This window comes from Cnephaeus nilssonii (assembly GCF_951640355.1).
Source record: "Cnephaeus nilssonii genome assembly, chromosome: 15".
Lineage (NCBI taxonomy): Eukaryota > Metazoa > Chordata > Mammalia > Chiroptera > Vespertilionidae > Cnephaeus > Cnephaeus nilssonii.
In genome coordinates, this window is record NC_137086.1 from 13,959,480 (window position 1) to 13,985,055 (window position 25,576).

General features: G+C 42.3%; 1 protein-coding gene across 2 annotated transcripts; it reads left to right on the top strand.

Annotated features, from left to right (window-relative positions):
- The first annotated feature begins 947 nt into the window (after positions 1-947).
- YPEL5 (yippee like 5) lies at positions 948-17,914 on the top strand. Of its 2 annotated transcripts, none has more exons than XM_079792282.1 (3): positions 948-1,173; positions 14,175-14,340; positions 16,044-17,914. In XM_079792282.1, the coding sequence occupies exons 2-3, from the start codon at positions 14,200-14,202 to the stop codon at positions 16,266-16,268; spliced, it is 366 nt and encodes a 121-aa protein (XP_079648408.1). In that variant the 5' UTR covers positions 948-1,173; positions 14,175-14,199; the 3' UTR covers positions 16,269-17,914. The 2 variants fall into 2 exon arrangements, with proteins under 2 accessions (XP_079648408.1, XP_079648409.1); XM_079792283.1 differs by lacking the exon at positions 948-1,173 and adding an exon at positions 1,925-2,217.
- Positions 17,915-25,576: the final 7,662 nt, after the last annotated feature.

A 25,576-nucleotide genomic window follows, 5' to 3' on the forward strand; every position in this document is an offset into this window, starting at 1 on the left:
TGCAACCGATAGGGAATTGAACCGTGACCTCCTGGTTCATAGGTCCACGTTCAACCACTGAGTCACTCCAGCTGGACTCAAATGTTAGCCTTTTTTTAACCTGAGAAATATACATCATCAACTATTTATGCTTTATCCTGAAAGTCAGCCAAAGGTCATTAAGGAAATTACCTGAGAAATTCTAATGGAATGGAGAAGGAAAACATTCCATCTTAAGCATTGGTTAGGGTTAAGGGAACGGCTACCCTTTTCAATAAACAAATTTCAGACTCTAAGAAAATCCATACAGAGACTCAATATTCTCATCTTTTTTATAATCACGTTCACCACCAAGCAAAAACTCAAGGAGTTGTAAATAAATCTGTGCACACTTGAAAAATAATTTTTTTCCATAGATACTCTTCAGGAGTTCCTCAAAGAGATTGGGGTTTGTATATCTAAAAAATGGCCCTCCATAAGGAGTGGCAAGAGTAAACAATCTCAAAGAAATTACATATGGTGCATGTTTAACTACCTAGGTACCTCCTTTGCCTAGAAAACAGACTGTTTTCATTAGTCACCACTGGACCTCAGGAAGCCAGGCCTCAGCCAGCACCTGGTGACGCTGATGACACCCCAGGTCTCCCAGCTGCGGCAATTAGAAAGACTGCGCCTTCCCCTTTAAGAAGCTGACTCACGTGGACGCTGTGTTGTGTGCTCTCAGCTGGGAAGGGGAGGTGGATCCTAAATCTCTTCACATTGGACACCTCTGGAGAGGGGGCAGAGTTCTCCTCTTTGATTGGCTGTACGAGTCCAAGGTGTCGGGCCAGGGGCGGGGCGAGCTGCCGGGAGCTGGCCCGGAGTCCGCAGCTTCTAGGAGGGGTTGGCCTCGACGCGGAGGGGAGCTGGAGAAGGGTGTTGGGTGAACCAGAGAAGGGGCGTGGCCCAGCGGAAGGGGCCGGGTACTAGGGAGGAGGCGGCGCCTAGAAATGAAGAGGACGTCCTGGGCCAATCGAGACAACCGACTGTTTAAGGGGCGGAGTTACTCCGGGTGATTGACACCGAGGCCCAACCAGGGAGAGGCGGGGCCAAGGCCCGGGCCTGACTAAACCTAGAGACTAGGGAGGCCGAGGGGCTTCATCCCAGCTGAGGAGGAAGGGCCGCAGGCTGCCGCGGATCTCACAGCCGCTCGGGGTAAGACCGGCGGGGGGCTGGGCTCGGAACCCTCTGGGGAACCACCTAGGTCGGCGGCTTCGAATGAGTCCGGGGCGGGGGCCCAGGCAGGAAGTGCCTCTTCCTCGTCGCGCTACCCCCTGGGTCCCAGCGAGCCGCCCCCGGCCCCTTAAGGGCGGACCCCGGCCCACGGGGCTGCGGGCCGGCGAACTGAGCTGTGTCTTCTTTGTGAGGCCCGAGTGCGGCAGCTGCCGTCGGCCCGCCCCCGCCGCGCAGCCGGGACGACCAGCGCGACCGCCACGGCCGCGACCCTCAGCTCGGCGTCCCCACCTCACCTCCCCTGGCGCCGCCTCGGAGTCCCCGCCGGCCGAGGCCGAGGCCTCCCGCGTCTCCCCCTGGGCAGTTTAGCCGGCGATTTCTGCCCCCTCGGCTGCCCCGCCCCCACGGGCCGCGACGACCCCGCCGCAGTGTCGGGGGCGCGCCCCGAGCTCAGCGCCGCGGGGGTAGGCGGGAGGCCGGCCGCCTCGCCGCGCCCCCGGCCCCGAAGTGAAGTGCGAACTCGGCTCCGAGTGGCGGGGCCGTGATTACGCCAGGCGAGGCCTGTCCTTAGAAAGGACCACCTCCGCGGCCGACGGGTATCGCCGCGGGCGGAGGGCGGCGTTGGCTTTTGTTTCCTGCCCCGCGGGGTGGACGTTTGCCACCGAGCTGAGCCGAGGGGAGAAGCCCCCGCCGGCGCGGTGTGGCTGGGGGACGGCCGGGGGGGGCGCGACTGGGGCCCCGCGCCGCGGCCCGCTCAGCTGTTTGCATCGGTGTTTGTTGTTCCGCGGAAGGCCCCGCAGCGCCGCGCCCGGCCCCTCCCTATTGGCCGGCGGCGTCACGTGCCCGCAATCAGCTGGGCCCAGCCGGGGCGGCGGGCGGCGCTGGCGGGGCCTGGGCGGCCACGGGCCTTAAGAACTCGGCGTCCGCGTCCAGCTCCCGCGGCCGCCCCGCGCGTCCTTCCTCCTCGCTGGTAGGAAGGAGGTCGGCGCGCTCTTGCAGCCCCTCCGTTCTGCACTCCTGGGTTAGGTAGGTGGGACCAGGCGTCTGAGGAGCAGAAGGAGTTGGAAACGGAACTGCTATAAAGATCTGCTTAAGCCTGACGCCACCGAGTAATCCTCCCTGCGAGGGAGAGGCTGGAAAGTGTACAGCTCATTTATTTTTAATTTGTTTTCTGTTTACACAAACCCTGTTGGTAATCTGAGGATTTTTATTCCAGGTCTCCTTGACAGATGGAAAACCTGAAGTAACCTCAGGCTAACCTTGGTGTTTTTTAGAAAATTAGACTTGCTGGTGAAGTAACGGGGTGATAGGATATTGGCTATTTTTGCACAGCCACATAGGAAGTGTGTTTTAGCTGCTTTCCAACACAGACGGGTCAAGATGCATGAAGTGTTTCCAGGGTACATATTTATGCCAGATGTGCAGTGTCTTGGTGTATTCTTTTTCCCAAAAGTTTATTGCATACTTGTACTATGTTAGGTAAGAAGGAAATTGCAAAAAATTTAGAATTCTCTTAAAGCTAACAGTTTAGTGAAGAGTCGTAGGCAAATGACAGTAACAATGCAAAGTTAAATATTAGTAACTTATGAAATGAGTGTTATGAGAGATCAAAAGTAGGGCAGTGAGAGATGAAGTAAGGTGAATTTGGAAGCATTCTGAAGTGGATTGGTAGTGATTAGACCTAGAACAGTGGTCGGCAAACTGCGGCTCGCGAGCCGCGGTTTGCCGCTCTGTTGACTAATGAGTTTGCCGACTACTGGGATAGGGGCTTAATCACAAGGAACAACAACAGCCTGTAATTACTGGAATCGAGAGTCTAGGTCAGTGGTCTTAGAAGATGAAGAGGCTTTGGGTTGCTATTAGGCAAACAGAGGCCTAGGAGCAAAAACAAAGGCTTACTCAGAGTATGTACAAATAGTAGAAGGTGGAGCTTGTGCAATTTGGCACACAAAATATTTTCCAAATATCCCATTATCTTTATGGGTATACATTGGAACACCGGGTAGACTATAGCTCCTTGGAAAGGATTGATGTCTACCTTTTTTTAGAGGGTGTCCTCACCCAGCTCAGTGCCCAATACAGGCCTACCAGTTGACTTTTTGTTTTTTAATGATTATCTCTAGGAACCATCTTATCTATAGGAGAGGGAGATGACGAAATGTGCGCAAGTAAATTATTTAACTCTATACAAGGGAACTGAAGTGAATTAGATTTTAACAACTTTCCTAAAAAGATTAGTAAAATCCATGTGGGTTTTACTAAAATAATATCTGGTTAGATCATTGAGGACTTATCCCTAGACTTATTTGCCTTTTCTTTTGCTCTGCTTAAGTGGTAGAAGAGAAAGAAAAACGTTTAGAAGCAATAAAAGGGAAAAGGAAATAAGGCCAAAATTAAAACGAAAAGAAGAGCTTTAGCTATCAGCCTCCAAAAAAACGAGTCCATGAGACATGAAGCTAGTCCTAAATATAATCATGAGTTGTGAAGATAGTCCTAAGTATATTTGTGCCCAGAATGCCATTTTCAGTTATAAAGTATCTAAGTGACTATGTAAATCAATTTCAGTTTCTCTGGTAGTCCTGTGTAGTAATGTCTGGGTAATGTATGAACTGATCTTAGCTATGACATGAACTTGCTACTTGACACCTATATCAGGAAACCAGGTAGTTAAGTTATACTCCAGTCTATTCAGTTTGAGACTGTTTTGACTCATGGTATTGCATCTCAACAAATGAGAGATTTTGAATTTGTCTTGGCAAAAGACTGAGGAGGTTACCAACTTGGATTGTTTAGATGACTCACTGAGTTACATGACTAGTCTTATTTTCTAGTGATGACTAAACAAAAAGTGTTATAGAAATACAGTAAACTTGAAAAACATTTAACAACAACAAATACATTATTTGAGGATACAGAACAAAAATATAAAAGTTACAGTCAAATGGAGACCTGATTCCACAACCAGAAAAATCATTTGACATAGCAAAAGAAACTGGTCAGGTATTGCGAAAGAATAACAAAAAAGAAAGCACAGCTTTCTTGTGTAACTGAAACCTTGGGTTGGTGAGTATTTTGTACAAAAATTGGTTTTGTGGATAAAACTGAATTTGTTATTTTCCTTTGTAGCTTTTCAATAGAATTCGGTCACAAATCACTGAAAATAATTAATGAGATTACAATAACATTAAATGTTAATTATAGTAATCAACCCAACACTGTTAAAAAGTTCCTTGGGTTTTGTTCCTTTCTTTGTTTTGGAGAGAGAGACTCAAAACCAGAAATACAAGCATGCTTCTTCATGTTTCCATTTTAGCTGAACCATTTGCAAAACAAGCTCCTCTGAATGGCAGATTCCTTTAACCCGTTCTGTACTAGGTTTCCTGCAGGTGAGGCTTGTATCCTGCATTTGCCCACCACCTCCTTCTGGTGCAGTAGAAAAGCCCCTCTCAGTTCTGGTGGTTTGTGTTTTCTGTGCTCTTTGAAAAGTCTATCTGTGAAGTAGGTCCTTAGAGATGCAAATCAACACCTATTCTTCCTGGTATTTTTAGGGCTAGAATGTGCTGCCTCCCTTAGGGTATTCTATTTGCCAGAGTTGAATCCGAATTGGATTATTAATTACAGGGGGGCAAATACCTATGTTTTAAGACCTAGCACTGTGACACTAATAATTTGAGATGCTTCAGAAGGTTTCTAACTTTCCTCCTTGTAATTTCTGTCACCTGGTCACTTAGCTTTTCAGTAATTAACAGGAGGTGAAGCCAGTCAATTGTTATTTGTTTTATATCCTTTCTGAGCCTTGCTTTCTTCATCTGTAATAGGAGAGGGAAGTTGGGGTGTGGAATGGTGAAGAAGGTAATCTATTTTACTAGATTAAACCTTTATTTAACATTTACTTTGTGCCAGGCACTGTTCTAAGAGTGTATTACTCTCCAATTCTCACAACTCAGGTGGATACTGCTATTCCATTTTACAGGCGAGGAAGGGGAAGATACATTCCGCAAAGTTTACACAGCTTTTAAGGGACAGAACTGAGATTTGAACTTGGGCAGTCTAACTCAAGAGTTCAACTATCTGAGCTATATTGTTTAAATCCTGGGGGTGAGGAGAGAAGAAGGCAGAAGCTGGGTATATATTATCTATTTTTATAATCGTTTTATAGTTGATCTTCAGCATGCTGAACTGATTACAGAAAGTTAAAGATTTTAGCTAGTAAAAACCATTAAAAAAAAGGGAGCAGGGTTAAATTGACCTTCTCAAATACTTGTGTTGATCCTTGAACCTGAATGCCAACTAAATTTACTTTTGTCTGAGAAAGGCTGCCTGCTTTCTAAATGAAGGGCTCTTTCACTGTCTGAACAGATTTTTAAGCAGGGCTTGTTGGTATACTTTCTGTCAATGGCTAGGTACTGAATATTGTAATCTTCGTAAACCGTAAGGTTTCAGTTGCACTACTCAAACTCTGCCATTGTAGTGAGAGAGCAGCCAATTATAAATGAGTATGTGTGTGTTTGTGTCCCAATAAAACTTTGTTTAAGGCACTGGAAATCAAATTTCATGTAATTTTCATGTGTCACAGAATAGTCTTCTTTTGACTTTTCCCCCCTACCATTTAAAAGTGTAAAGTTCTTAGTTTGTGGGCAATACAGAAAAAATGGTGAACTGCATTTTGCCCACAGGCCTTAATTTGCTGGCCCCTGCTTTTAAGGAAATGATTTAGCAATGAGCCAGACCGAAGAACAAGCTACCATAATACTTAATTTGTGTGTGTGTGTGTGTGTGTGTGTGTGTGTGTGTGTGTTTTAATAATACTAATGAAAGTGGAATTTGCAATTAAAAGACATAAAATTTATACTAGCATTCAAAAAACTGAAATACTTAAGTATAAATCTCACAAAATGTGTACAAGATCTATATGAGGAAAAATATAAAACTAATTAATGAAATCAAGAATAAATAAATGGAGAGAGATTTCATGTTCGTGGATAGGAAGAATCAGTGTTGTCAAGATGTCACTTTTTCCTAACTTGATCTGTAGATTCAATGCAGTCCTAATCAAAATCCCAACAAGTTACCTTGTGAATATCAACAAACTGCTTCTAAAATTTCTATAGAGAAGCAAAAGACTCAAGAGTAGCCAACACAGTATTGAAGGAAAAGAATAAAATAGGAAGACTTGACACTACCTGACTTCTAGACTTGCTATAAAGTGATAGTGATCAGGATTGTATGGTTTTAGCAAAAGAATAAGACAAATAGATCATTGGAACAGAATAGAGAGCCCAGAAATAGACGCACAGAAATATAGTAATCTGATCTTTGACAGAGAAGCAGGGCAATACAGTGGAGCAAAGATAGCCTTTTTACTAAATGGTATGGGACAACTGTACATCCACATGCAAAAAAAAAAAAAAAAAAGAATCTAGACACAGACCTTACACCCCCTTCAAAAAAATTAATTCAAAATGGATCACTGGACTAAATGAAAAAAAACTAGAACATAAGAGAAAACCTACATGGTCATGGGTACAGCAGTGACTTTAAATGTAACGCCAGTGGCATGATCCATGAAAGAAAGAATTGGCAAGCTTGACTTTATTAAAATTTAAAACTGCTCTGTAAAAGACAACGTCAAGAGAATGAGAAGACAGGCCACAGACTGGGAGAAAATATTTGCAAAAGGCATACCTTATAAAGGACTACAATCTAAAACATAAAAAAAAAACAACACCAAAAAGCTAAAAATAAGAAAACCTGTTTAAAAAATGGGCCAGAGACCTTGACAGACATCTCACCAAACAGCATATGAAACAATGCCCCAAGTTATATATCAGGGAAATGTGAATTAAAACAAAAATGAGATACCACTACACACCTAATAGAATGGTCAAAATCCAGAACACTGACGACACCAAATGCTGATGAGGATGTAGAGCAAGCATGTCAAAGTCAAGGGCCACAATGAATATTTTTTCGGCCCAGCCAATAAAACAGTATGTAAGAAACATACCGTTTTAATTAAAATTTCATAACTTAATTTTTACAGTATCCTGTTATACATAATTATTAATAAGAAACTACAACGTTGGCACCATTTCTCTCCACTAATACTAGCAGCGAGTATTTTAGCAGCCGATTACCACATCATTAGTCTTGTACTGATTTGTTTGTTGTGTGCAACAGGAAATATTTCGCTTTCAGAGAACAAGAAAAAAAGGGTTTATTTGTGTTCCACTTAGTGCAGTTATTCAGTTTCTGGTAAGTTAATGTTCAAGAAAAAATATTAATTTTTATTAAAATACAATATTTTATGTGAACAATTACTCATTTATGTAAGTCCTTTGTATTCAGCATGTCTCTATTGAAATAAACCTACGTTTCTATGAAAATTGAAGGTTTTGTTTTTTTGCGGCCCACCCTTGTTTATTTGGCCTGTGTTATCCTTTGAGTTTGACATGCTTGGTGTAGGTTCATTAATTGTAACAGATGGACCATTCTGGTGGGGGATATTGATAATGAGGGAGACTGTGCGTGTATGGAGCAGGGGATATATAGGAAACCTACCCTAATTTGCTATGAACCTATAACTGCTCTAAAAATTTAAATCTCAATTTAAAAAATAGTCTTTTAGAAAATTGTTTTATTGTCTTGGATTCAAACTAGGAGGCTATATAGTCCATACATATTTTAATAATACATTTCCTGGACACTGTCTTCCGTGGATTTCTAAACATTTTTTTAATTTTTTTATTTATATATTTTTATTGATTTCAGAGAGGAAGGGAAAGGGAGACAGAAATTGAAACATCAATGATAAGAGAGATTCATGGATTGATTGCCTCGAGCCTGCAACCTTGGCATGTGTCCTTGACTGGAATCGAACCTGGGACCCTTCAGTCCGCAAGCCTGACACACTATCCACTGAGCCAAACCAGCTAGGGCTCGTGGATTTCTGAAAGAGAAATTCCCTCCCCCTTTTTAAAAAATAGATTCTATAAATCCTGTAAATTTCTAAAAAGTTTATATAAAAAGGGAGAGGTACTAAAATGTGATCACTTCCCCAGAGTCTCCGATTAAAATAGAAATTGAAAATTCTAGATTGTTAAATGTGCTATTTGTTGAAGGGGGAGGAAATTAAAAATAATCCTATATACTAGTAATAAAAGGCTAATATGCAAATCAACCGAATGGTGGAGCGACCAGTCACTATGACACGCACTGACCACCACTGGGCAGATGCTCAATGCGGGAGCTGCCCCCTAGTGGTCAGTGCGCTCCCACAGGGGGAGTGCTGCTCAGCCAGAAGCTGGGCTCATAGTTGGTGAACGCAGTAGTGGTGGTGGGAGCCTCTCCCACCTCCGAGGCAGGGCTCCAAGGATCCCTCAGGAGATGCTAAGAGGGCGCAGGCTGGGCTGAGGGACCCCATCCCCCTCCAGTGCATGAATGTCGTGCACCAGGCCTCTAATTACTAAAATAATGATATATACGTCATTATGAATTTCATTTATATTTTCAACCTGGCCCCTCACTGTTTCCAGTAATTTCAAATAAATTGATAATAGGCTCCCAGTTAAACAATCAAGTTTGGTACTTCAATTATTTCAACCTTTTAAGGATTTTAGTAACCTGGAACTAATATCAAAGAGGCCTTATTTATAAAATTATCTGGTAATGGTACTTATACAAATTCAGATTATTAAATTACTGTTTTTTTTCTTGAAAGTCGAAAAGAAAGAAAACATCTTAAAGCTTTAACTTTGGTTATAAACTTGAACTTCAACACCGACAGTTATCAAAGCACACATTTTATTACTTAAGAACACACTAAGATGGCCCCCAGAATCAACACAGAGAAGCAGGTCACTTTTAAGATGTTTTAGAAACATGTGACTGAAGAGATTTGGAAATCTTCTGAGTCCAAGCAAGGTGACTAGCATATTTGGGAAATATTTTAAAAGTAAAACAATCAGAAAGTAGGTCAGTGGCTGACTGTGGCTGGAGGTGGGAAGAGGAATTGACTGCAGAAGGGTTTGTGGGAATTGGGGGAGGTGATGGAAATAATTCTAAAGCTGGCTTGTGGTGCTGGTGGCACAACTTCATAAATATACTAAAACCCATTCAATTTTACACATACAGTGGCTAATTTTATGGTATGCAAGAATTCCTTTAAAAATATGGTATTTTGTTTTGTTTTAACAAATCAGCTATATTCTCTCCTGTCAGAAAAAAAGTTTCAAAGTTTGTAATCTATATGAGCCCATGCTTTTTTGTAGCACTATCTAATTTAGCACAAATGCAAGTGGGACCTGTGATTGTATGGTGAATTTAATAATATACTCCACGTTTATCTAGAAGTGATGAGAATTTGAATTAAGACATTGATGAGGGAGGTAAGATCTCTAAAAGTAATTTAGGAGGTATTTGTTGATTTTGCAATTTCTTCTAAGAATTTGCCAGGGTTTCTAATTTAGGAGAGTGTGTGATTGGAATTGCCACCAAGATAGGGAATACAGGATCAGCATGGAGGCAGGAGGGGTACATGATAAATCTGAGGGAGAAAGATTATGAATCTGGCAGTCCTCGAGGGTCACTAGTGAGTGGAGTGAAAGAACTGGAGCAAGATGTAGTTCAGATATCAGCCATATAATCTTTATTCCTTTACAAAAGTGAGGTAATAAATACCTACTTTAGAAATTGTTGAGATTAAGTATGTAAAGTACCAGAGGCAGTGCCCCATACAGTGTAGACACTAAATAATCATTAGGCCCAAGGAAGAGTTCAGCATATCATCCAGGTTCAGAGAAGTCTGATTCAGGTATTATGTCTTAAATAGTCAAGTGGCATACTGACTGAAGGCAGCCTCTTGAGAGTTTGGGTAGTGTAAGTCCGTAGTAAGTTGTGTTTCTAGCCCTGCAAAGCTAAGGCTTAACACTTGGAATCTAATGACCCTACAGAGGTTTTCCTACTTCCCAAGAGCTTTGACAGCAAGTGTTGTTTGCTTGCTTTTGCTAGATTCCATGGCATTCTAGCTTATCTCTTTTGGCAAATAAGAACAGTTTTCTTATGAAAACTAAATTTTACAGTTTTATTCAATAAACAAAATAAAAACTACATTTTACATATATATAATTGTGTGTGTGTGTGTGTGTGTGTGTGTGTGTGTGTGTGTGTGTGTATAACTACATAACTATAAATGGCGACCACAATTAGGAGTGGTGATTCTGCACTGATATTTTTGGTCTGGATAATGAATCATATAATTGAATACAGTAAAAATACTTGGGTAAAAGAGTAAAAAATAGACTGAATTTGAAGCAGGGAGAAGAAAGCATGTTAAATCTGTTTACCCCACTTACGAATAAAGAGTTTGCCTGTATCCAGTAGCAAATGGTCACAGCTATATTGTAATTTTGAACCAAAGGTAGAATGTTGTGGGCAGAAGGCATAGGGAAAGTTCGTTTTGAAATCCAGTACCTTTTCCACAATAGCATTGTATTAGCCATGGTCAGTTCAGAAACATCTAGTTTCTCCTGCATTATGGTTGAAATAAATCACAACATGATTTTATTTTATAGTTTGAAGGAAAATTGGCTTTAAAGTAATAAAGTTCCAGAAACACACGCTGGAAGCTAAATCACTGTACAAATACTAGTGTTCAGAGAAATATGGAATCTGTTATCAGTGTAAGTGGAGTTCTTGAGTGACAGGAAAAGAATTTCCTGAGTCTGTCCCCCCCCCCAAAAAAAAAGGGAGGATGGCAGCTCTTAGAAATCTTTATTGATGATGAAAAATTAAGAGGGTTCCCCTCCAAGGTCCCATCTTTGTCCATCTTGTCATGGAAAAAGTCCAATTTTGTCTTCATTGGGGCTAGAATAAAGGCCACTGCCCAGAATTTCTGCTCTTACATTGAAGTACTAGTATAGTCCAGTCTAGCATCTGGCTAGCTTAGCTTGTGTTCCCAGCTGCAGTCCATTGTGTGTGAGGTCCACATTGCTATGGAGAGAGAGAACAGGTGAGTGCAGGTCACAGAGCAAGAGAGAAAAAGAGCAAGATCCAGGGAACTTGAGGGATTTTTTTTTACCGGGAGCTTCTTCAAATTAACCAATTAACTCTCCAAGATCTCGCACGCTTCTGATGGGGTCCACTCCCTAGCCAATCCATTATTCCCCAGGCTAGCCTGACAGGCAAGCACCTTCCCTACATCATCCTGACTTCTACTGTGCATGTGGCTATCTCCCCTATCTTCCCCCAACCATCCAGTACCGGATGGGGGAAGGGAGGGTTGTTAGTCCCTTTGGAGGAATAATACTTTGTGAAGTTGTAGCTTCTTGGTGAAAGTTCCCAGGTAACCATGCTTATAAAGTCTGGCCTCCCCTCACTTCCCTTTATTAATATTAACTTGCTGATTATGATGATAACATGAAGACTATGTCCTAAAAGGTGAGACTGTAAAACCTTGCTGTTGATTATTTTCTGTAAAGGACCAGTAGTAAGAAACATGATCAAAATCAACTGCTCACAGGATTGATGAATTATTTATATCAAGACTAGGGGCTCAGTGCCCAGTGCACAAATTGGTGCACCTTGAAAGGAACTGTGGGCCACGAGGCTGCGGTGGGCACAGGGGTGAGTCTCGGCCCATCCTCCATGCTCCCACCCAGCCCCTCCCGCCACAGGCCTCGGTCCCCTGTCTGCTGGCAGCCCTGCTACCGCCTCCATAGCTCCCACGCGCTGATGGTGCCAGTCCCGCTTGCACCTGCTGACAGTGTGGAGCGATGAGCGGGTGCGAATGGCAGCTGCTGCCCCAGTCACCCCTCAGGAGCAGGGGGAGGTGGAAAAGCCCACAGGGGCGATCGGGGCCGGCAGTGGGTGCGAGCACCAGGCGGGACTGTGACGCGCAGGAGCAAAGAATTTTCAGTAACTACCAGAGGCTCTCCCCAATGACAGTGACCGGCGCCCCGCCTTGGGCTGGCACCCCCCCACCCCCCACTCATCTCCACGATCCTGCCTCAGCCAACGCCTGCCATGTTCCCCACTCTGCCGCCTGCTGCCGACGCCCACCATGTTCCCTGTGCACCCCCTGGTGGTCAGCGCACGTCACAGCGACTGGTTGTTCGGTGGTTCCACCCTTCGGTCTATTTGCATATTAGGGGTTTATATATATAGATAGATTCTTAAACTCAAATGTGTTAAAGGTGAAGTAATTATGTGATGTTAGGATGGAGATTGAGCAAATGCAATGAGAGGTGTAAAGTTGCAGCTACCTCTCAACTTTAGTTGGTTGTTGCTCTACATGAATACTTGCCCGTGTTACCAGGTCTCCCCATTTAAAAAAAAACAGGTTCTTTAATGAAATCTCTCAAATCTTAAGTGGCAACTCAACTGTTTTTTTATTAAGAATAAAACTGGAGCTCGCTTCAGTAGCACTAAAATTGGAATGATACAGAGATTAGCATGGCCCCTACGCAAGGATGACATGCAAATTAGTGAAGCATTCCTTTTTTTAAAAAAAAGAATAAAACTGTGTAGGCCAAACAAAACATGGCCCCATATGTTTTGTGAGAAAAGGGTTATTTTTCTGTTTTGTTCACTGCTATATCCCTACACCACCAAATGAATTCAGCCTGCAAGCCTCAAATTTGCAGTAAGTCTCAGTGTTTTTACCCAAGGTTTATTCATTGACATTCTTATTTGTGGACTGGTTTTCCTTTTACCAGTTATAAATGGTTCTATCCACCATTTGTTTTTCATTCACTTCCGTATTATAATGTTTAATGGGAGTCGTAATGATTTTTCTGATGACATTAGAACTGCCAATGGCTTAGGAAGTTCACAGATGTAAGGAGGAATGGAACTTTTTAAAATTTGTAATGGAATTTCTCCAAATTTAAGATGACAGTGGAGTCTTTTTCATAGTGGCAACTATATATCAGCTCTGCATGCCATTTCAAAGACGTAAAATATTCAATATTTAAAACACAAGAGCTAACAACTACACCCAGGAATAAATTAATTTTTAAATGAAAGCTATAGTATAGTCTTGACTAGATCTAAGTTGGATTCAGAGTTTTCTCTCCCCCACCCCACCCCCCCCATTTCATCATGCCTGTGACTTACTGAACCAGTATGATATATTAACTATAAGTTATGTTATAATGGCTCATCTTTCCCTTCACTGTACTTGTTTTTTAGCCTTATGCCAAGCCTAGACCATCTTGTGCGCCCTCCTCTTAGAGGTGGCAAAGTACGGTAATGGAATAGTTTGGTTTTGAGTTGAGTCATTTGCATTCCAGTTACGATTTTTCTGTTCTTGAAAATTGTGTAAACTAGGACCAGATAATATCCTTGGATAATCTATGAAATGGGGGTGATAGCCTCACAGAGTTGTGATGGTTTTTGAAATAAGTACCTAGTACAGTGCTCCATGGACTCGGACTTTGCTATAATATTGGTGCCATCACCCCTACATGGTTGTAGATACACTTGATGATCAGAAACCCACTTGTTTTGTGATTGCTCCTTTTTCTACTCTTATCTGATCATCTCACTCATGTTCCACAAATCTTTTCCCGAATTACCCATACTCACAATGTATACCTAACATTTAAGCTAAACCTTTTTTCTCACCTCTCTATCTGTGCTTTTCACCATTCCATTTCTGATATTCGACATTCTCCCTATTTTTTCATACCAACCAAAAGAGAAGTGATACCATTTATTTTTCTGCCTAAGCATGCTTAATTCCTTGGCTTATTGCTTCTGAAATATTCTTCTTTTTTCTTTAAAATATTCTTAGATTGCATGTGCCAATTTCTTGGTTCAGTGCATGAACTTTGGATCCTTTTGTTCGGTCAGCTATTTCACATATTGAATATTATAAAACAGAGATCACATATATAAATGGTTCTCTGTGACCCCCACTAAGTAGATACTAACAACTTTTTAAAATCATAATGCATTTATTGTCCTTTTCCATTTGCTCCTAGGTTTTTTAGAACTTCAACTATAAAAATGGGCAGAATTTTCCTTGATCACATTGGTGGTACCCGTCTGTTTTCTTGTGCAAACTGCGATACGATTCTGACCAACCGCTCAGAACTCATCTCCACTCGATTCACAGGTGCCACTGGCAGAGCATTTCTTTTTAACAAGGTTTGTGGGAAAATCAGTTTCATTTCCTAAGTGGGTGAAGTGGTGGATATATTTGACAGTAGTTCCAGAATACTCCTCAGAACTTGGAGATACCAGGAAGGCTTAAGAATGAGAGCTGAAATCTGTAGAAATTATTACCCACTAACTTGTCTTTGAGTGGACCTTAGGAAGGTATTCCTAGAATGTGATTTTTTAAATTGGAAGTTGAAAGACTGTTACAATAACAAAGATAGTCTCCATTCAGAAAACATTAGTGTGTAAGAATTTAGTAGGGACTTCATAGACTATGGAAGGAAGGGGCTGAGACATCCCCATATTCCTGTCATTGATTTCTCTTTATAAGGAGATAGCTTGACAATGCAAGTGAATAAGAATCATCTAACCAACTTCCCTTGCTCTAATTTATGCTCACCAGTCATCCCCTCTGATTATGATTTAGTTTATTACATAGATTTGCCAACAGAAAGTTTCCAGATTTACAAACAAATGTCTAATCTATCTGCTTCTCTAATTTCTGACTTGCTTTGAAATTAGTTGTGATTATCTGCCTCCTGGAGTCTAATGTGTACTAGTGAGGTTGGATTTCCAAGTCTTTTAGGCTAAGGCCGTGGTCGGCAAACTGCGGCTCTCGAGCCACATGCAGCTCTTTGGCCCCTTGAGTGTGGCTCTTCCACAAAATACCACGGCCTGGGCGAGTCTATTTTGAAGAAGTGGCATTAGAAGAAGTTTAAGTTTAAAAAATTTGGCTCTCAAAAGAAATTTCAATCGTTGTACTGTTGATATTTGGCTCTGTTGACTAATGAGTTTGCCGACCACTGGGCTAAGGAACAGAACTAGTGCAAAGGCATTGCTCTTAGAAGGTCATCTAAACTTCCCCAGTGGACCACCCCTCTGTTCAATTCAGAAACAAGTTTTTCTCCCAAAGAATTGGTAGTGTATACTCCTTGATTTTTATTTGGATATAGGGCAGGAGCTGGCACACCACGGCAGGCCAGCTTCCTGTATTTTTTTTTTTAAATAAAGTTTAATGAAGCTCAGCCATGCTCATTCATTTATGTATTATCTATGGCTATTTTGTGCTACAACAGCAGGCTAAATAGTTACGATGAAGAACGTATTGACCTCAAAGCCAAAAATATTTATTATCTGACCCTTTATAGGAAAGTAAAGTATTAGGTATTCAGAATCATTGGAAATTCTTCACAGATTCTTTGAACTCACTTGAAAACGATGTGTTGCCAGGTATGGTCTATAGTAGTCTTATCGTAGTCTGTTTGTATATAAAACGTATTTTCAGAAACAAATTTAGTAAACTTTTAACAAATACCTGTTGTGTACTAGGTCTTTTACATTGGTAGCCTTGTTTTGCACTCATCATTGAATAGTGAATAATAACAATTAGACACAACCCTATAATTTATGTATCCAAGTCAAGGACTCTTCACTTCAACTTAGTATTTATAGTGTGGCTTGGACTAGTACATTAATGTGTGATTTCATTAAATGTCCAATACAGTGCAATTCCAGATGTTTACCTGTCCCAGCAGTTTCTAAAAATAGCTCTTGGGAAGGGGTGTTGTAGGTCTGATAAAGTAACTGCTATTTGCTTTTCTGAATTTGCTGTTAACTGCACCAACCAAGTATTATGTACTTTTTGGCAAATAATTTACTTGCTTTTGCAATTTTGTTTTCATGTTTCTTAGGTAGTTAACCTGCAGTACAGTGAAGTTCAAGACCGGGTCATGCTTACTGGCCGCCACATGGTTCGAGATGTGAGCTGTAAAAACTGCAATAGCAAACTGGGATGGATCTATGAGTTTGCCACTGAAGACAGCCAGCGTTATAAGGAAGGCCGTGTGATCCTGGAACGTGCTCTAGTTCGAGAGAGTGAGGGTTTTGAGGAGCATGTACCATCTGATAACTCTTGAAGAAAAAGAGATAACTTCATCTTTTCCCAGGTCTCCTTCACTGAAAACAAAAATCTACTTACATACACTGTCACCTTAGCACAGAGTCGGATTCATGAACTGCGGAACAAGAGGTTATGAGAATCTAAGATGGAACCTTTCTTTCTTTTTTTAATTTTCTATTTTACATCCAACAACTGTATGTAGAGAGAATATTATGCAGATGCTGTTAAATTTTTTTCCCTACTTTTACATCTTGAGACAGAATAATCTATCTGCAGCTACGTGGTGGGCTATGTGAGAAAAAAAAAATCTGGGCTATTAGAGTGGGAAAATGTGTTTTATGTAAATTTTGAAAGGAAAATGTGTCAAGAGCATGATTTTTTAAACTTATTTGGGCTTTATTTTAAAACTTTCTTTATTTCACTTGATTTGCTAGCTTCAGAGAAGAGATCCGAATTTGTGACCAGCGCTAAAGGTTCAGTGTTAGTATGGCTTGTGCTGGCCATTGTGCCATAATCTTGTTGGAGATGAACCGTAGCACCAGAGCCCATTCTTCCTTGTCGGTCTTGACCCAAAGATGCCACCATTCCTAGTTACTTGTCACCACGTAATTAGTGTTGATTGGAAACTTTTCCTGAAATGGGGCAGAACTGCTTGGTTGTCCTTTCCATGTAACTTAAGCATAGTAATATAAATAAAGTAATAGTTGAATGTTTTTGGTCCTGTGTTGCTTTTAAAAAACATTCTTTAAAAGAGCAGAGTATTTGATAATTTTCATAGTACTGTTTCTTTTCATCTCTTAAGCTAAATTGACTGTGTATGAGATACTACTTTGTTTAAATTAAAGCATACTGTTTAAATCCCTACAGTATTGTATTTAGAAAACAGTTGAACAGAATGTCAATGTGCATTCATGCAGAAAGCATATCATCTGCATCTGTTCTGAAAGAGGGGGGGAGATGAAGCAGCCTGTCTAAAAATACTACTCTGCAAAGCATTTCAGCCTGTCCTCAGTTTTGCTTTGATTTTGACAAGTCTGTAGAGCTAATAGTTTCATCAAAGGACTAGCTCTCATAAGCATTATTTTACTAACTCTTCCCTAAGAAATTCAGCTGTTGAAATTGAAGCTGTACTTGGTCCCTTCAAGTGGAAGGGAATCAAATTTGACTCAGGGTGTTAATCTTAGCCCCAAATTTACATTATGAACTATTAACCTGTAAATGTTTCTTTATTCAAACTATTTCTAGTAATCTAGTATTTGTTTCTGGTAGAGTAAATGACATTAAAATTGGCTAATTTGAATAGGTGTTTGAGTGCTGGATTTATAGGTCTTTGTCTAGAGAGGAAATTTATCTCAATTAGCAAAATATGTCATTGATATTAGAAGTAACTTGTCAGTACAGTTAAGATTCAATTTTTCTTACCTTTGGGCTGTTGGTTAGAGGCATAGGAATGTGATTAAGTAGGTATATAATGCATTTGAGATAAGTGGACACAAATTCTGTGTTTCCTTCACTGTGGACTAAATCTTCAAGCATTAAGAAACAAGATTCATTCCCATTCATTTCATACTGGCCTTTGATTATATGCCGATTCCTAGTAGCATGCCTTACTTATAGCACTGTGTGCATTTGCTGTTATAATAAAGTATATTTTGACTTGCATTGGTGCAATACTGCTACTTATTTTCCACTGGTCCTTGTCTAGTAATCACCTTGCCTTAGTTTTATCTATGAACACATACATCATACCTTTGAATGGCTATAGCTGGCTTCAGTTGGCACCAGGTGGCATTCTGGCTTAGTTAACTCTACCTAATTTACACCTGGGATATTGAATTCACCAGTATTAACTTCTCTGAGATTATTTTGCTTCAGATGCTGACAACTACAAAAACAAAAACAAAAAGTCATATCGCTAGGTTAACTTTTAGGTGACTGAGGCAGATAACCACAGCAAGCAATATGGAAGATACAATCAGATTGGATTCTTTACAGAAAAGCCAACACATTCACTTGAGATAGAAAACCACTAATGAAAATAGCCGAAACCGGTTTGGCTCAGTGGATAGAGCATCGGTGTGCGGACTCAAGGGTCCCAGGTTCAATTCCGGTCAAGGGCATGTACCTTGGTTGCGGGCACATCCCCAGTAGGGGATGCAAGAGGCAGCTGATCGATGTTTCTCTCTCATCGATGTTTCTAACTCTCTATCCCTCTCTCTTTGTAAAAAATCAATAAAATATATTTTTTTAAAAAAAAGAAAACCACTAATGAAAATGATTTTGCTTTGGGATGGGAAGATTAACCAAATACAGGTGAATAAACTGCAAAATAAGTAGTTTACTGAATGGTGTACAGATTAAGCTTTTTTCTTTGAAGACTTGAGAATCTTTCCTCTTAGTTTTAGGTGACAATGACTGTAAGTTGTTTTGATCTTAACGTGAATGCTTTTATTTAAAGAGACCCTAAGGTGAATATTGTGAGTAAAAAATATGCTAGTAATTATGCAATGATTTAAGTTACAAATGTGACAAGCTATTTTGAGATTGGAGGAGAAAAATAGTGTAGCCATGTCTGTTTTTTTAAATTTACCTATTCATAAAATTTATATGGGATGTTTAAATGAAGTGTCTGGCCACAGCGCAAGCCTAAATTCGTCCACCTATAACTTTTGGTTGGGTAGGATTGGGAAACTACTGATTCTAAAAATTCTTCAGAGACATATTTATGATGGTTCATTTCCACAATTATAAAAAAATCTCACAGTTTAAACAGATAACCACTAATTGCATGTCTGAGCAGCCACCCACCAGGAGCCATGTAAAACTCAGACTCTTTATTTCTAATCTAGGGATGGTGTGAATTGGGAACAGAGCAAGATTAAACTGAAAAACTCCTATTTGGCCAGCACTTTGCACTGATATGAAGATATGTTTTTAAATCATCTGCAATTTGACCACTTGGGTGGCTGGTTAAATAGTAAATTATGTCCCTATTCCCTCCCCTAGTACTGAATTGGTCTCTGCGGTACAGCCAAGAAATCCAGATCTTTATTTTTTATTTTTATTTTTTAGCAAACTGCAAAGATAAGCCTATCTTCTAATACATGAAAATCACTAATACAGTTATTCAAACTCAATGTGTGGTTGTGGTGTGTTACCACTTGGTAAAAGTCAGTATTTGTCACTAGAGGTCCACAGGCTGAGAAGTGTGAATAAGAGAAAGGAGATTAATATGATTTCCACCTGTTTAAAACTGACTTCAAAATGGATAAGTACAACAGTTAGATAAGGTGACTTTAAGGAGAGAAAAAGTCTCTGGAAAAGAGTTTCTAGAAAGATGAATAGACTTTAAAGCTCTGTCCTCAAATGCTGGTAGAGATATATTAGCTATGAGAATTTGGAAACTGTGATTTAACCTTTGAAACTTAGTTTTCTCAAGTATAACTTATAAAAAGAAACCCTTAAATGGTTCTTGTTAGAATATAGTGAAATATTTGGTCTAAACACCTGTTTATTATGCAAAGGTAGGAGATAACTACACGTGTTGTTTTTTTTTTGTTGTTGTTGTTTTTTTTTTTTGAGATTCTGGACAACCCTTCACAATAATCAAATTTTGCTCTAACACAGAATGACCAAAATGCTTTCAAAGTTATTTAAGTTTGACTCACACGTGAAGATTGAAGGGATGTGGCCAGGAGCCCCTGGACGCTGAAGAGGCAGGAAGGACACTCCCCGGGAGCCCTTGCAGGGAGCACAGCCCCGGACACCCTGATTTAGATTCTGCCCCAGAACAGGGAGACCGCATGTTCCTGTTTGTTAGGCCAGTCTGTAGTTATGGGAGCAGCAGCCACAGGAAATCCATTCCTCCTTGCCCCTCCTTTTGGGGCTTTGACTCAAAAGGTTCTAGGGACAGAAGAGCCCTGCGCTCCCGCAGAGGAGACCCCGTAGGCCTCTCAATGCAGGGTCCCACAGGGAGATTCATCCCTGTGTCTGTGCCTTGGCCCTGTCTCGGAACAGAAGCCTCAGGATATTTGCCCCTCCTTTTGGGGCTTCAACCGGATTCTGGGGACAGCAGGGGCTCACAGGGCGATTCATCTGTGTCTTTGCCTCGCCCTGTCTCCCGCCCACCCCACCCCCAACCCCCTCAGCTCCTCAGCAGCGACAGTGCAGTGGGCACACCAGGACTGACGGATTGGTGGGAAGTGCAGGCTACTTGGCTAAGAGACTCCTCCCCTTGTCCAGCCCCCAGCTATAGGATGATACAGGGTACTCACAAAGCCCTGCCCTTACCTCCCAGGCATTTCTCCTAATGAGTCCAGCCTGGAGCTCCCTTTCCTGAAGCACCTGGATTGATAGGAGCCAGCAACTGGCTGGTGGTGCCCAGATTCTAGATGCCAAAACTGAGGCTCAGAGAGGGGGAGCAGAGGTCCCTAGCCTCAGGCCACCTCCCCCTCAACTCAGCCCAGCTCAAAGGAGGCTCTGCCAGCTGCCAAGAGGACTAGGCCACATGATTAGCTGGAAGTGGGCACCTCAACAAGGGGGCAGGGGCAGGTAAGCAGCTGGAAGTGGGCACTTGAACAGGGGGTGGGACTTGTGATGAGCTGGAACTGGACACAGCCGGAAGTGGGCATGTGAACAATGGGGTAGGGCTTGTGATGAACCACAACTGGGCACAGCTGGAAGTGGGCATGTGAACAGCGGGGCGGGGCTTGTGATGAGCTGGAAGTGCCACAGCCTGAAGTGGGCAGGTGAACAGGGGGTGGGGCTTGTGATCAGCCGGAAGTGGGCAGAGCCTTAAGTGGGCAGAGCCTTAAGTGGGCAGGTGAACAGGGGGTGGGGCTTGTGATCAGCCAAAAGTGGGCAGGTGCACAGGGAGGTAGGGGCATGTGATTATGCGAGAGATGTAAGGGGAGGACTGAGGAGGGCCCCATGAAGATTGAAGGGATGTGGCCAGGAGCCCCCAGAAGCTGAAGAGGTAGGAAACACCAAACACCCTCCACTGAAGCCCCTGGAGGGAGCACAGCCCCGGACACCCTGATTTCAGATTCTAGCCCCAGTAGGGGTAGAGCATATGTTCCTTTTTGGTTAGGCCAGTCTGTATTCATTGGAGCAGCAGCCTTAGGAAATATACCCCTCCTTGCCCCTCCTTTTGGGGCTTTGACTGGGTTCTGGGGACAGCAGGGACTCACATGGATATTCATCCCTGTGTCTGTGTCTCAGCTCTGTCTCCCGACCGACCGCCTACTCTTCCCCCCCTCCCCCCGGGGATCCATGGCAGTGACAGTGCAGTGGGCACACCAGGGCAGGCTGCTTGGTGGGAAGTGCAGGCTACTTGGCTCAGGGACTCCTCCCCTTGCTGAGCCCCCAGCTGTCAGATGATGCTAGGTACTAAAAAAGCCGCACCCTTACCTCCCAGGCATTTTCCCTAATGAGTTCAGGCTGGGACTCCCCTTCCTGGAGCACCTGGTTGATAGGAGCCAGCAACTGGCTTGTGCCCAGATTCTAGATGCCAAAACTGAGGCTCAGAGAGGGGGAGCAGAGGTCCCTAGCCTCAGCCCACATCCCCCTCAACTCAGCCCAGCTCACAGGGGGCTTCCCCAGCTGCTGCCTGGTTGCCCTGTATCCTGCACCCACCCCAGTCACAGCCGTTTTCTTGATGAAGCTCTCAGGGGGCTGTGAGGTCTTGGGGATGCTAGCTTTGCCGTTGTACCCCAGCCCCTGGCACAGACAGGTGCTCAGTAAATCCGGGAGGAAGGGAAGGAGGGAGGGAGGGAAGGGAGCAAAGAAACACCTCTCATAGGACTGGAGAGGATCCGGACCGTGAGCACCTGGCACAGGGCTGGGCACAGAGCAAAGCCCACTCCCTGCCTGCCACCTCCATTTGAGCCTGGGCTCCAGCACCTTCTGCCTCATCCGATTTGGACCGGCTCGGGTGCAGTCTCCATACCCGCAGGCCTGTGTCTGTTGCCCCATTTGGATGCAAGGTAACTACTCCAGGATACAGACGTGCACTTGGCTTCATAAAGAGCTAATGTGTTTGGGAAAAAGGCCTCCATTCTCAGAAATCCCGGACTGTGCAAACTTGCAAGGGCCTAAGGGCTGACCTTGAGCAGGGGTTTTCAAAGGGGTTTCACACCGAATACTTTCTGCAAACAAAGCCTTACTTGAGGCCATTATATAAAAATCAAACAGACTGTCAAATTACAGGGGGAAGGTTAGGGAGAGGTGGGGGAGATAAGAGATCAATCAAAGGACTTGTATGCATGCATATAAGCATAACCAATGGATGCAAAACTCTGGGGGGTGAGGGCATATATGGGAGTGGGGTGGGGGGGCAATGGTAAGATATGTACACATATAATACCTTAATAAAAAAAAATTGGAAAAAAATAAAAATAAAAAAACATATGGAAACTAGGAGCGAAGTGGTGCGTGTTGAAGGTGCCTGTTGGAGTCCCCTTTCCCAGTAGCTATGGGTCCTGGGGAGATGGGCGTTGGGGTTGGTCCTGGTGGTGGGATGGGGCGGCCAGGAGAGAGGGAGAGCCCTGGGGAGAGTGCAGTGGCTGATATTTACTAACTGGTACAGAAGGGCTTCCATATTTTCAGAACTGCGTGTTCATGCCCGTGTGGCTGGGCCAACGAACTCATCTTTCACAGCAAGAAGTCAGTCTATACACATAAAAATGAAAATACATCCTTGGGAAAAATCATAATGACTTCAGCCTTTAATGTTCTCACAGTTTGCTTTTTTTAATCGTGAAGGGATATTTCAGGGGAAGTATCTCTTATATCAACTTCTCTTTCTTTTTCTTTTGTGAAATTCAAGTAAAATTAAATTTAAAATTGTATCCAAAGGGAAAAAAAGTTCTTTAAATTCCTCCTGGTCTTAATATGCGCAGCTAAACCTGTAAGCAAGTTAAGGCATGAAATCTGTTCGTCAAATGTTACTCTCGGCCTTTCGCCACAAGGAGTCTTTCATAACCGACTACAATAGACATTTGACTGCCTTCAAAAATTGTCGAAGCTTTTACTTTTCTCCTACCATGGAGCAGAAGGAAGAAATGTAAAAGGTTCATTGAATACAATTTTTTTTTAATTGGTCAAACTTTATTCTAGTAGTTTCATTTTTATTTTTTAACACAATCTTAATATAAATTAAAAATAAAATAACAAGCCTCAGTTCCCCTCTGTTAGACTCCTACAAGAAATTTCCACTCAGGTATTGACTAGTTACTTTTCAAACCCAATCTTCTTTCTCCATTGATGGCTTTTCATTTCTCCTGTATTTATCTCAGCCTATTTCACACTGTTGTTATAATAGTCCAGTTTTTAAAGAATACTAAGGTTGTGCCCAGCCAACTTGGCTCAGTGGTTGAGTGTCAGCCTATGAACCAGGAGGTCACAGTTCGATTTCCAGTCAGGGCACATGCAAGGTTGCAGGCTGGATCTCCAGTGTGGGGCATGCAGGAGGCAGCCAATTGATAATTCTCTCTCATCATTGATGTTTCTCTTTCTCTCCCTCTCCCTTCCTCTCTGAAATCAATAAAGGTAGATATTTTTTAAAAATAAAAAAAAAATTATTGGCCACTGAATTCCATTAGGCTTTAAGAAAAGAATCCTAATGAAACAGGAATTTTTGTGGGTGAAAAAGACAGGTTTTAGGAAATTTTCAAAATTAAGGGGACCATGGAAGAAGCACAGGGCTGCAGAGTAGCAGAGGGTTTATTTCCATAGAATGGGGGAGCTGGAAAGCTGCAACAGGTACATTTCCATAGAATGAGGGAGCTGGGAACAGCAAAATGTCTATATTTACAAAATAAAGGGAAGGAAGCCCTTCAGAAGGAGAAAAAGAAAGCCCAAAGGGAATAGGAAAACAATAAGGAAGGAGTGGGGGAAACCTCACCTGTCCCATCAACCTTTGAGCCCAGGAGTTACTATAGTAACCAGACTAAGGGCATAGTGACCAATCAGAGGGGATATCAAGGCACCAGGATTTGCAGCCTTTATAAGCTGTAGGGAAAAGGAACTCAGGGGGACTCTTCCCCTCCCCATGTGGGAGTCTGTACTTGTTCTTTAATAAATTTCCACCTTTGCTATACCATCTTCTGTCCATGGATTCATTCTTCAACTCCAGCGGACATAGAATCCGGGTTCCAATACAAAAATTCCATATCACTGCTTGTGAGAGAATTGGTTTATATACCAAATCATCTCATTTTAATCCTCTACCGGTTTTCCCTAAAGATATGTCATTTCTTGTCTCTGGATCTAAAAGTACAAAGACAAATTTCACCTAATTCAAAGAACATATTCAGAGCAAAGCCCAGGTTTTAAAAATGAGGTATTTGTGTTTCTGAGGGTTAACCAGAGGCTTTCAGGAACAAGAACAGGTTAAGAAACCTGACTCGTGTGCCCCAGAGCCAGGAGGCTGGCTTCATCTGTTCTCCAGAATTTCCTCTTCTCCCAGCTATTAGGCACCACGTAGTGCCTGCCTGACTACCTTCTCAGCTAATCCACTGGCAATACTGGGCCCAGGGAAGGCATTACTCTGGACACAGGATAATTCCATGGGTGTGTTCTGTCCCTAGCTAAGCCCTCTCCCTTCCCTAGGCTCTAGGTCAATGGAAAGGTGCTGGAGGCCTTTCTAAACCTATCAATATACCGGAAGGACTACGTTTTTCAGTCCCTTCTTAAGTCCTAGATCCTATTTTATAGTAGGCTCCTTAGAAAATGAGTTTAAAAGATGGAAATGGGGTTATTTTTAAGGAATTGAGTCATAAGGAGTATAATTTTGAGAGAGAGAGAGAGAGAAAAACATGAATGTGGCAGAGAAACTGATTGGCTGCCTCCTGCAGGTCCCCTAATGGGAATCAAGCCTGAAACCCTGACCAGGAATGGAACCAACAACCTCCCTCTTCGTGCACAGGATGCCGCCCAACCAAATAAGCCACACCTGCCAGGGCAAGAAAATTTGTTTTTGTATTATAAAATCAGCTGGAATCCATGTTACCAAAAAAGTACCAGCAGGTGGCATGAGTATGCAAGAAATTTAGTTCTTAACAGCCAGTCTGACCGGTTTTGGAAAGAATAACATTTGGGGAAGTTTGTTATTGTTCTTATTAGTTGCTAAAGTGAGGCAATTTTACTCCAATCCAGTGGAGTTGTGGGGCCAAATGAAATCACATGTGAGAAAATGCTTTGGAAACTACAAAAAGGTACTATATACAAATACTAGTACAGTTTCCAGGTTTTGTGGTGTCATTTTTCCTGCCATGTTTGTTTTAGTATCTAAAGTTCTAGCTTACATAACTTCAAAATTTTTTC

Bases quoted from the DNA above. Each gene is read 5' to 3' on its own strand.
- YPEL5 (XM_079792282.1), top strand. From the start codon at position 14,200: ATGGGCAGAATTTTCCTTGATCACATTGGTGGTACCCGTCTGTTTTCT. The intron at 14,341-16,043 runs GTTTGTGGGAAA...CATGTTTCTTAG, and splicing joins GAGCATTTCTTTTTAACAAG to GTAGTTAACCTGCAGTACAG.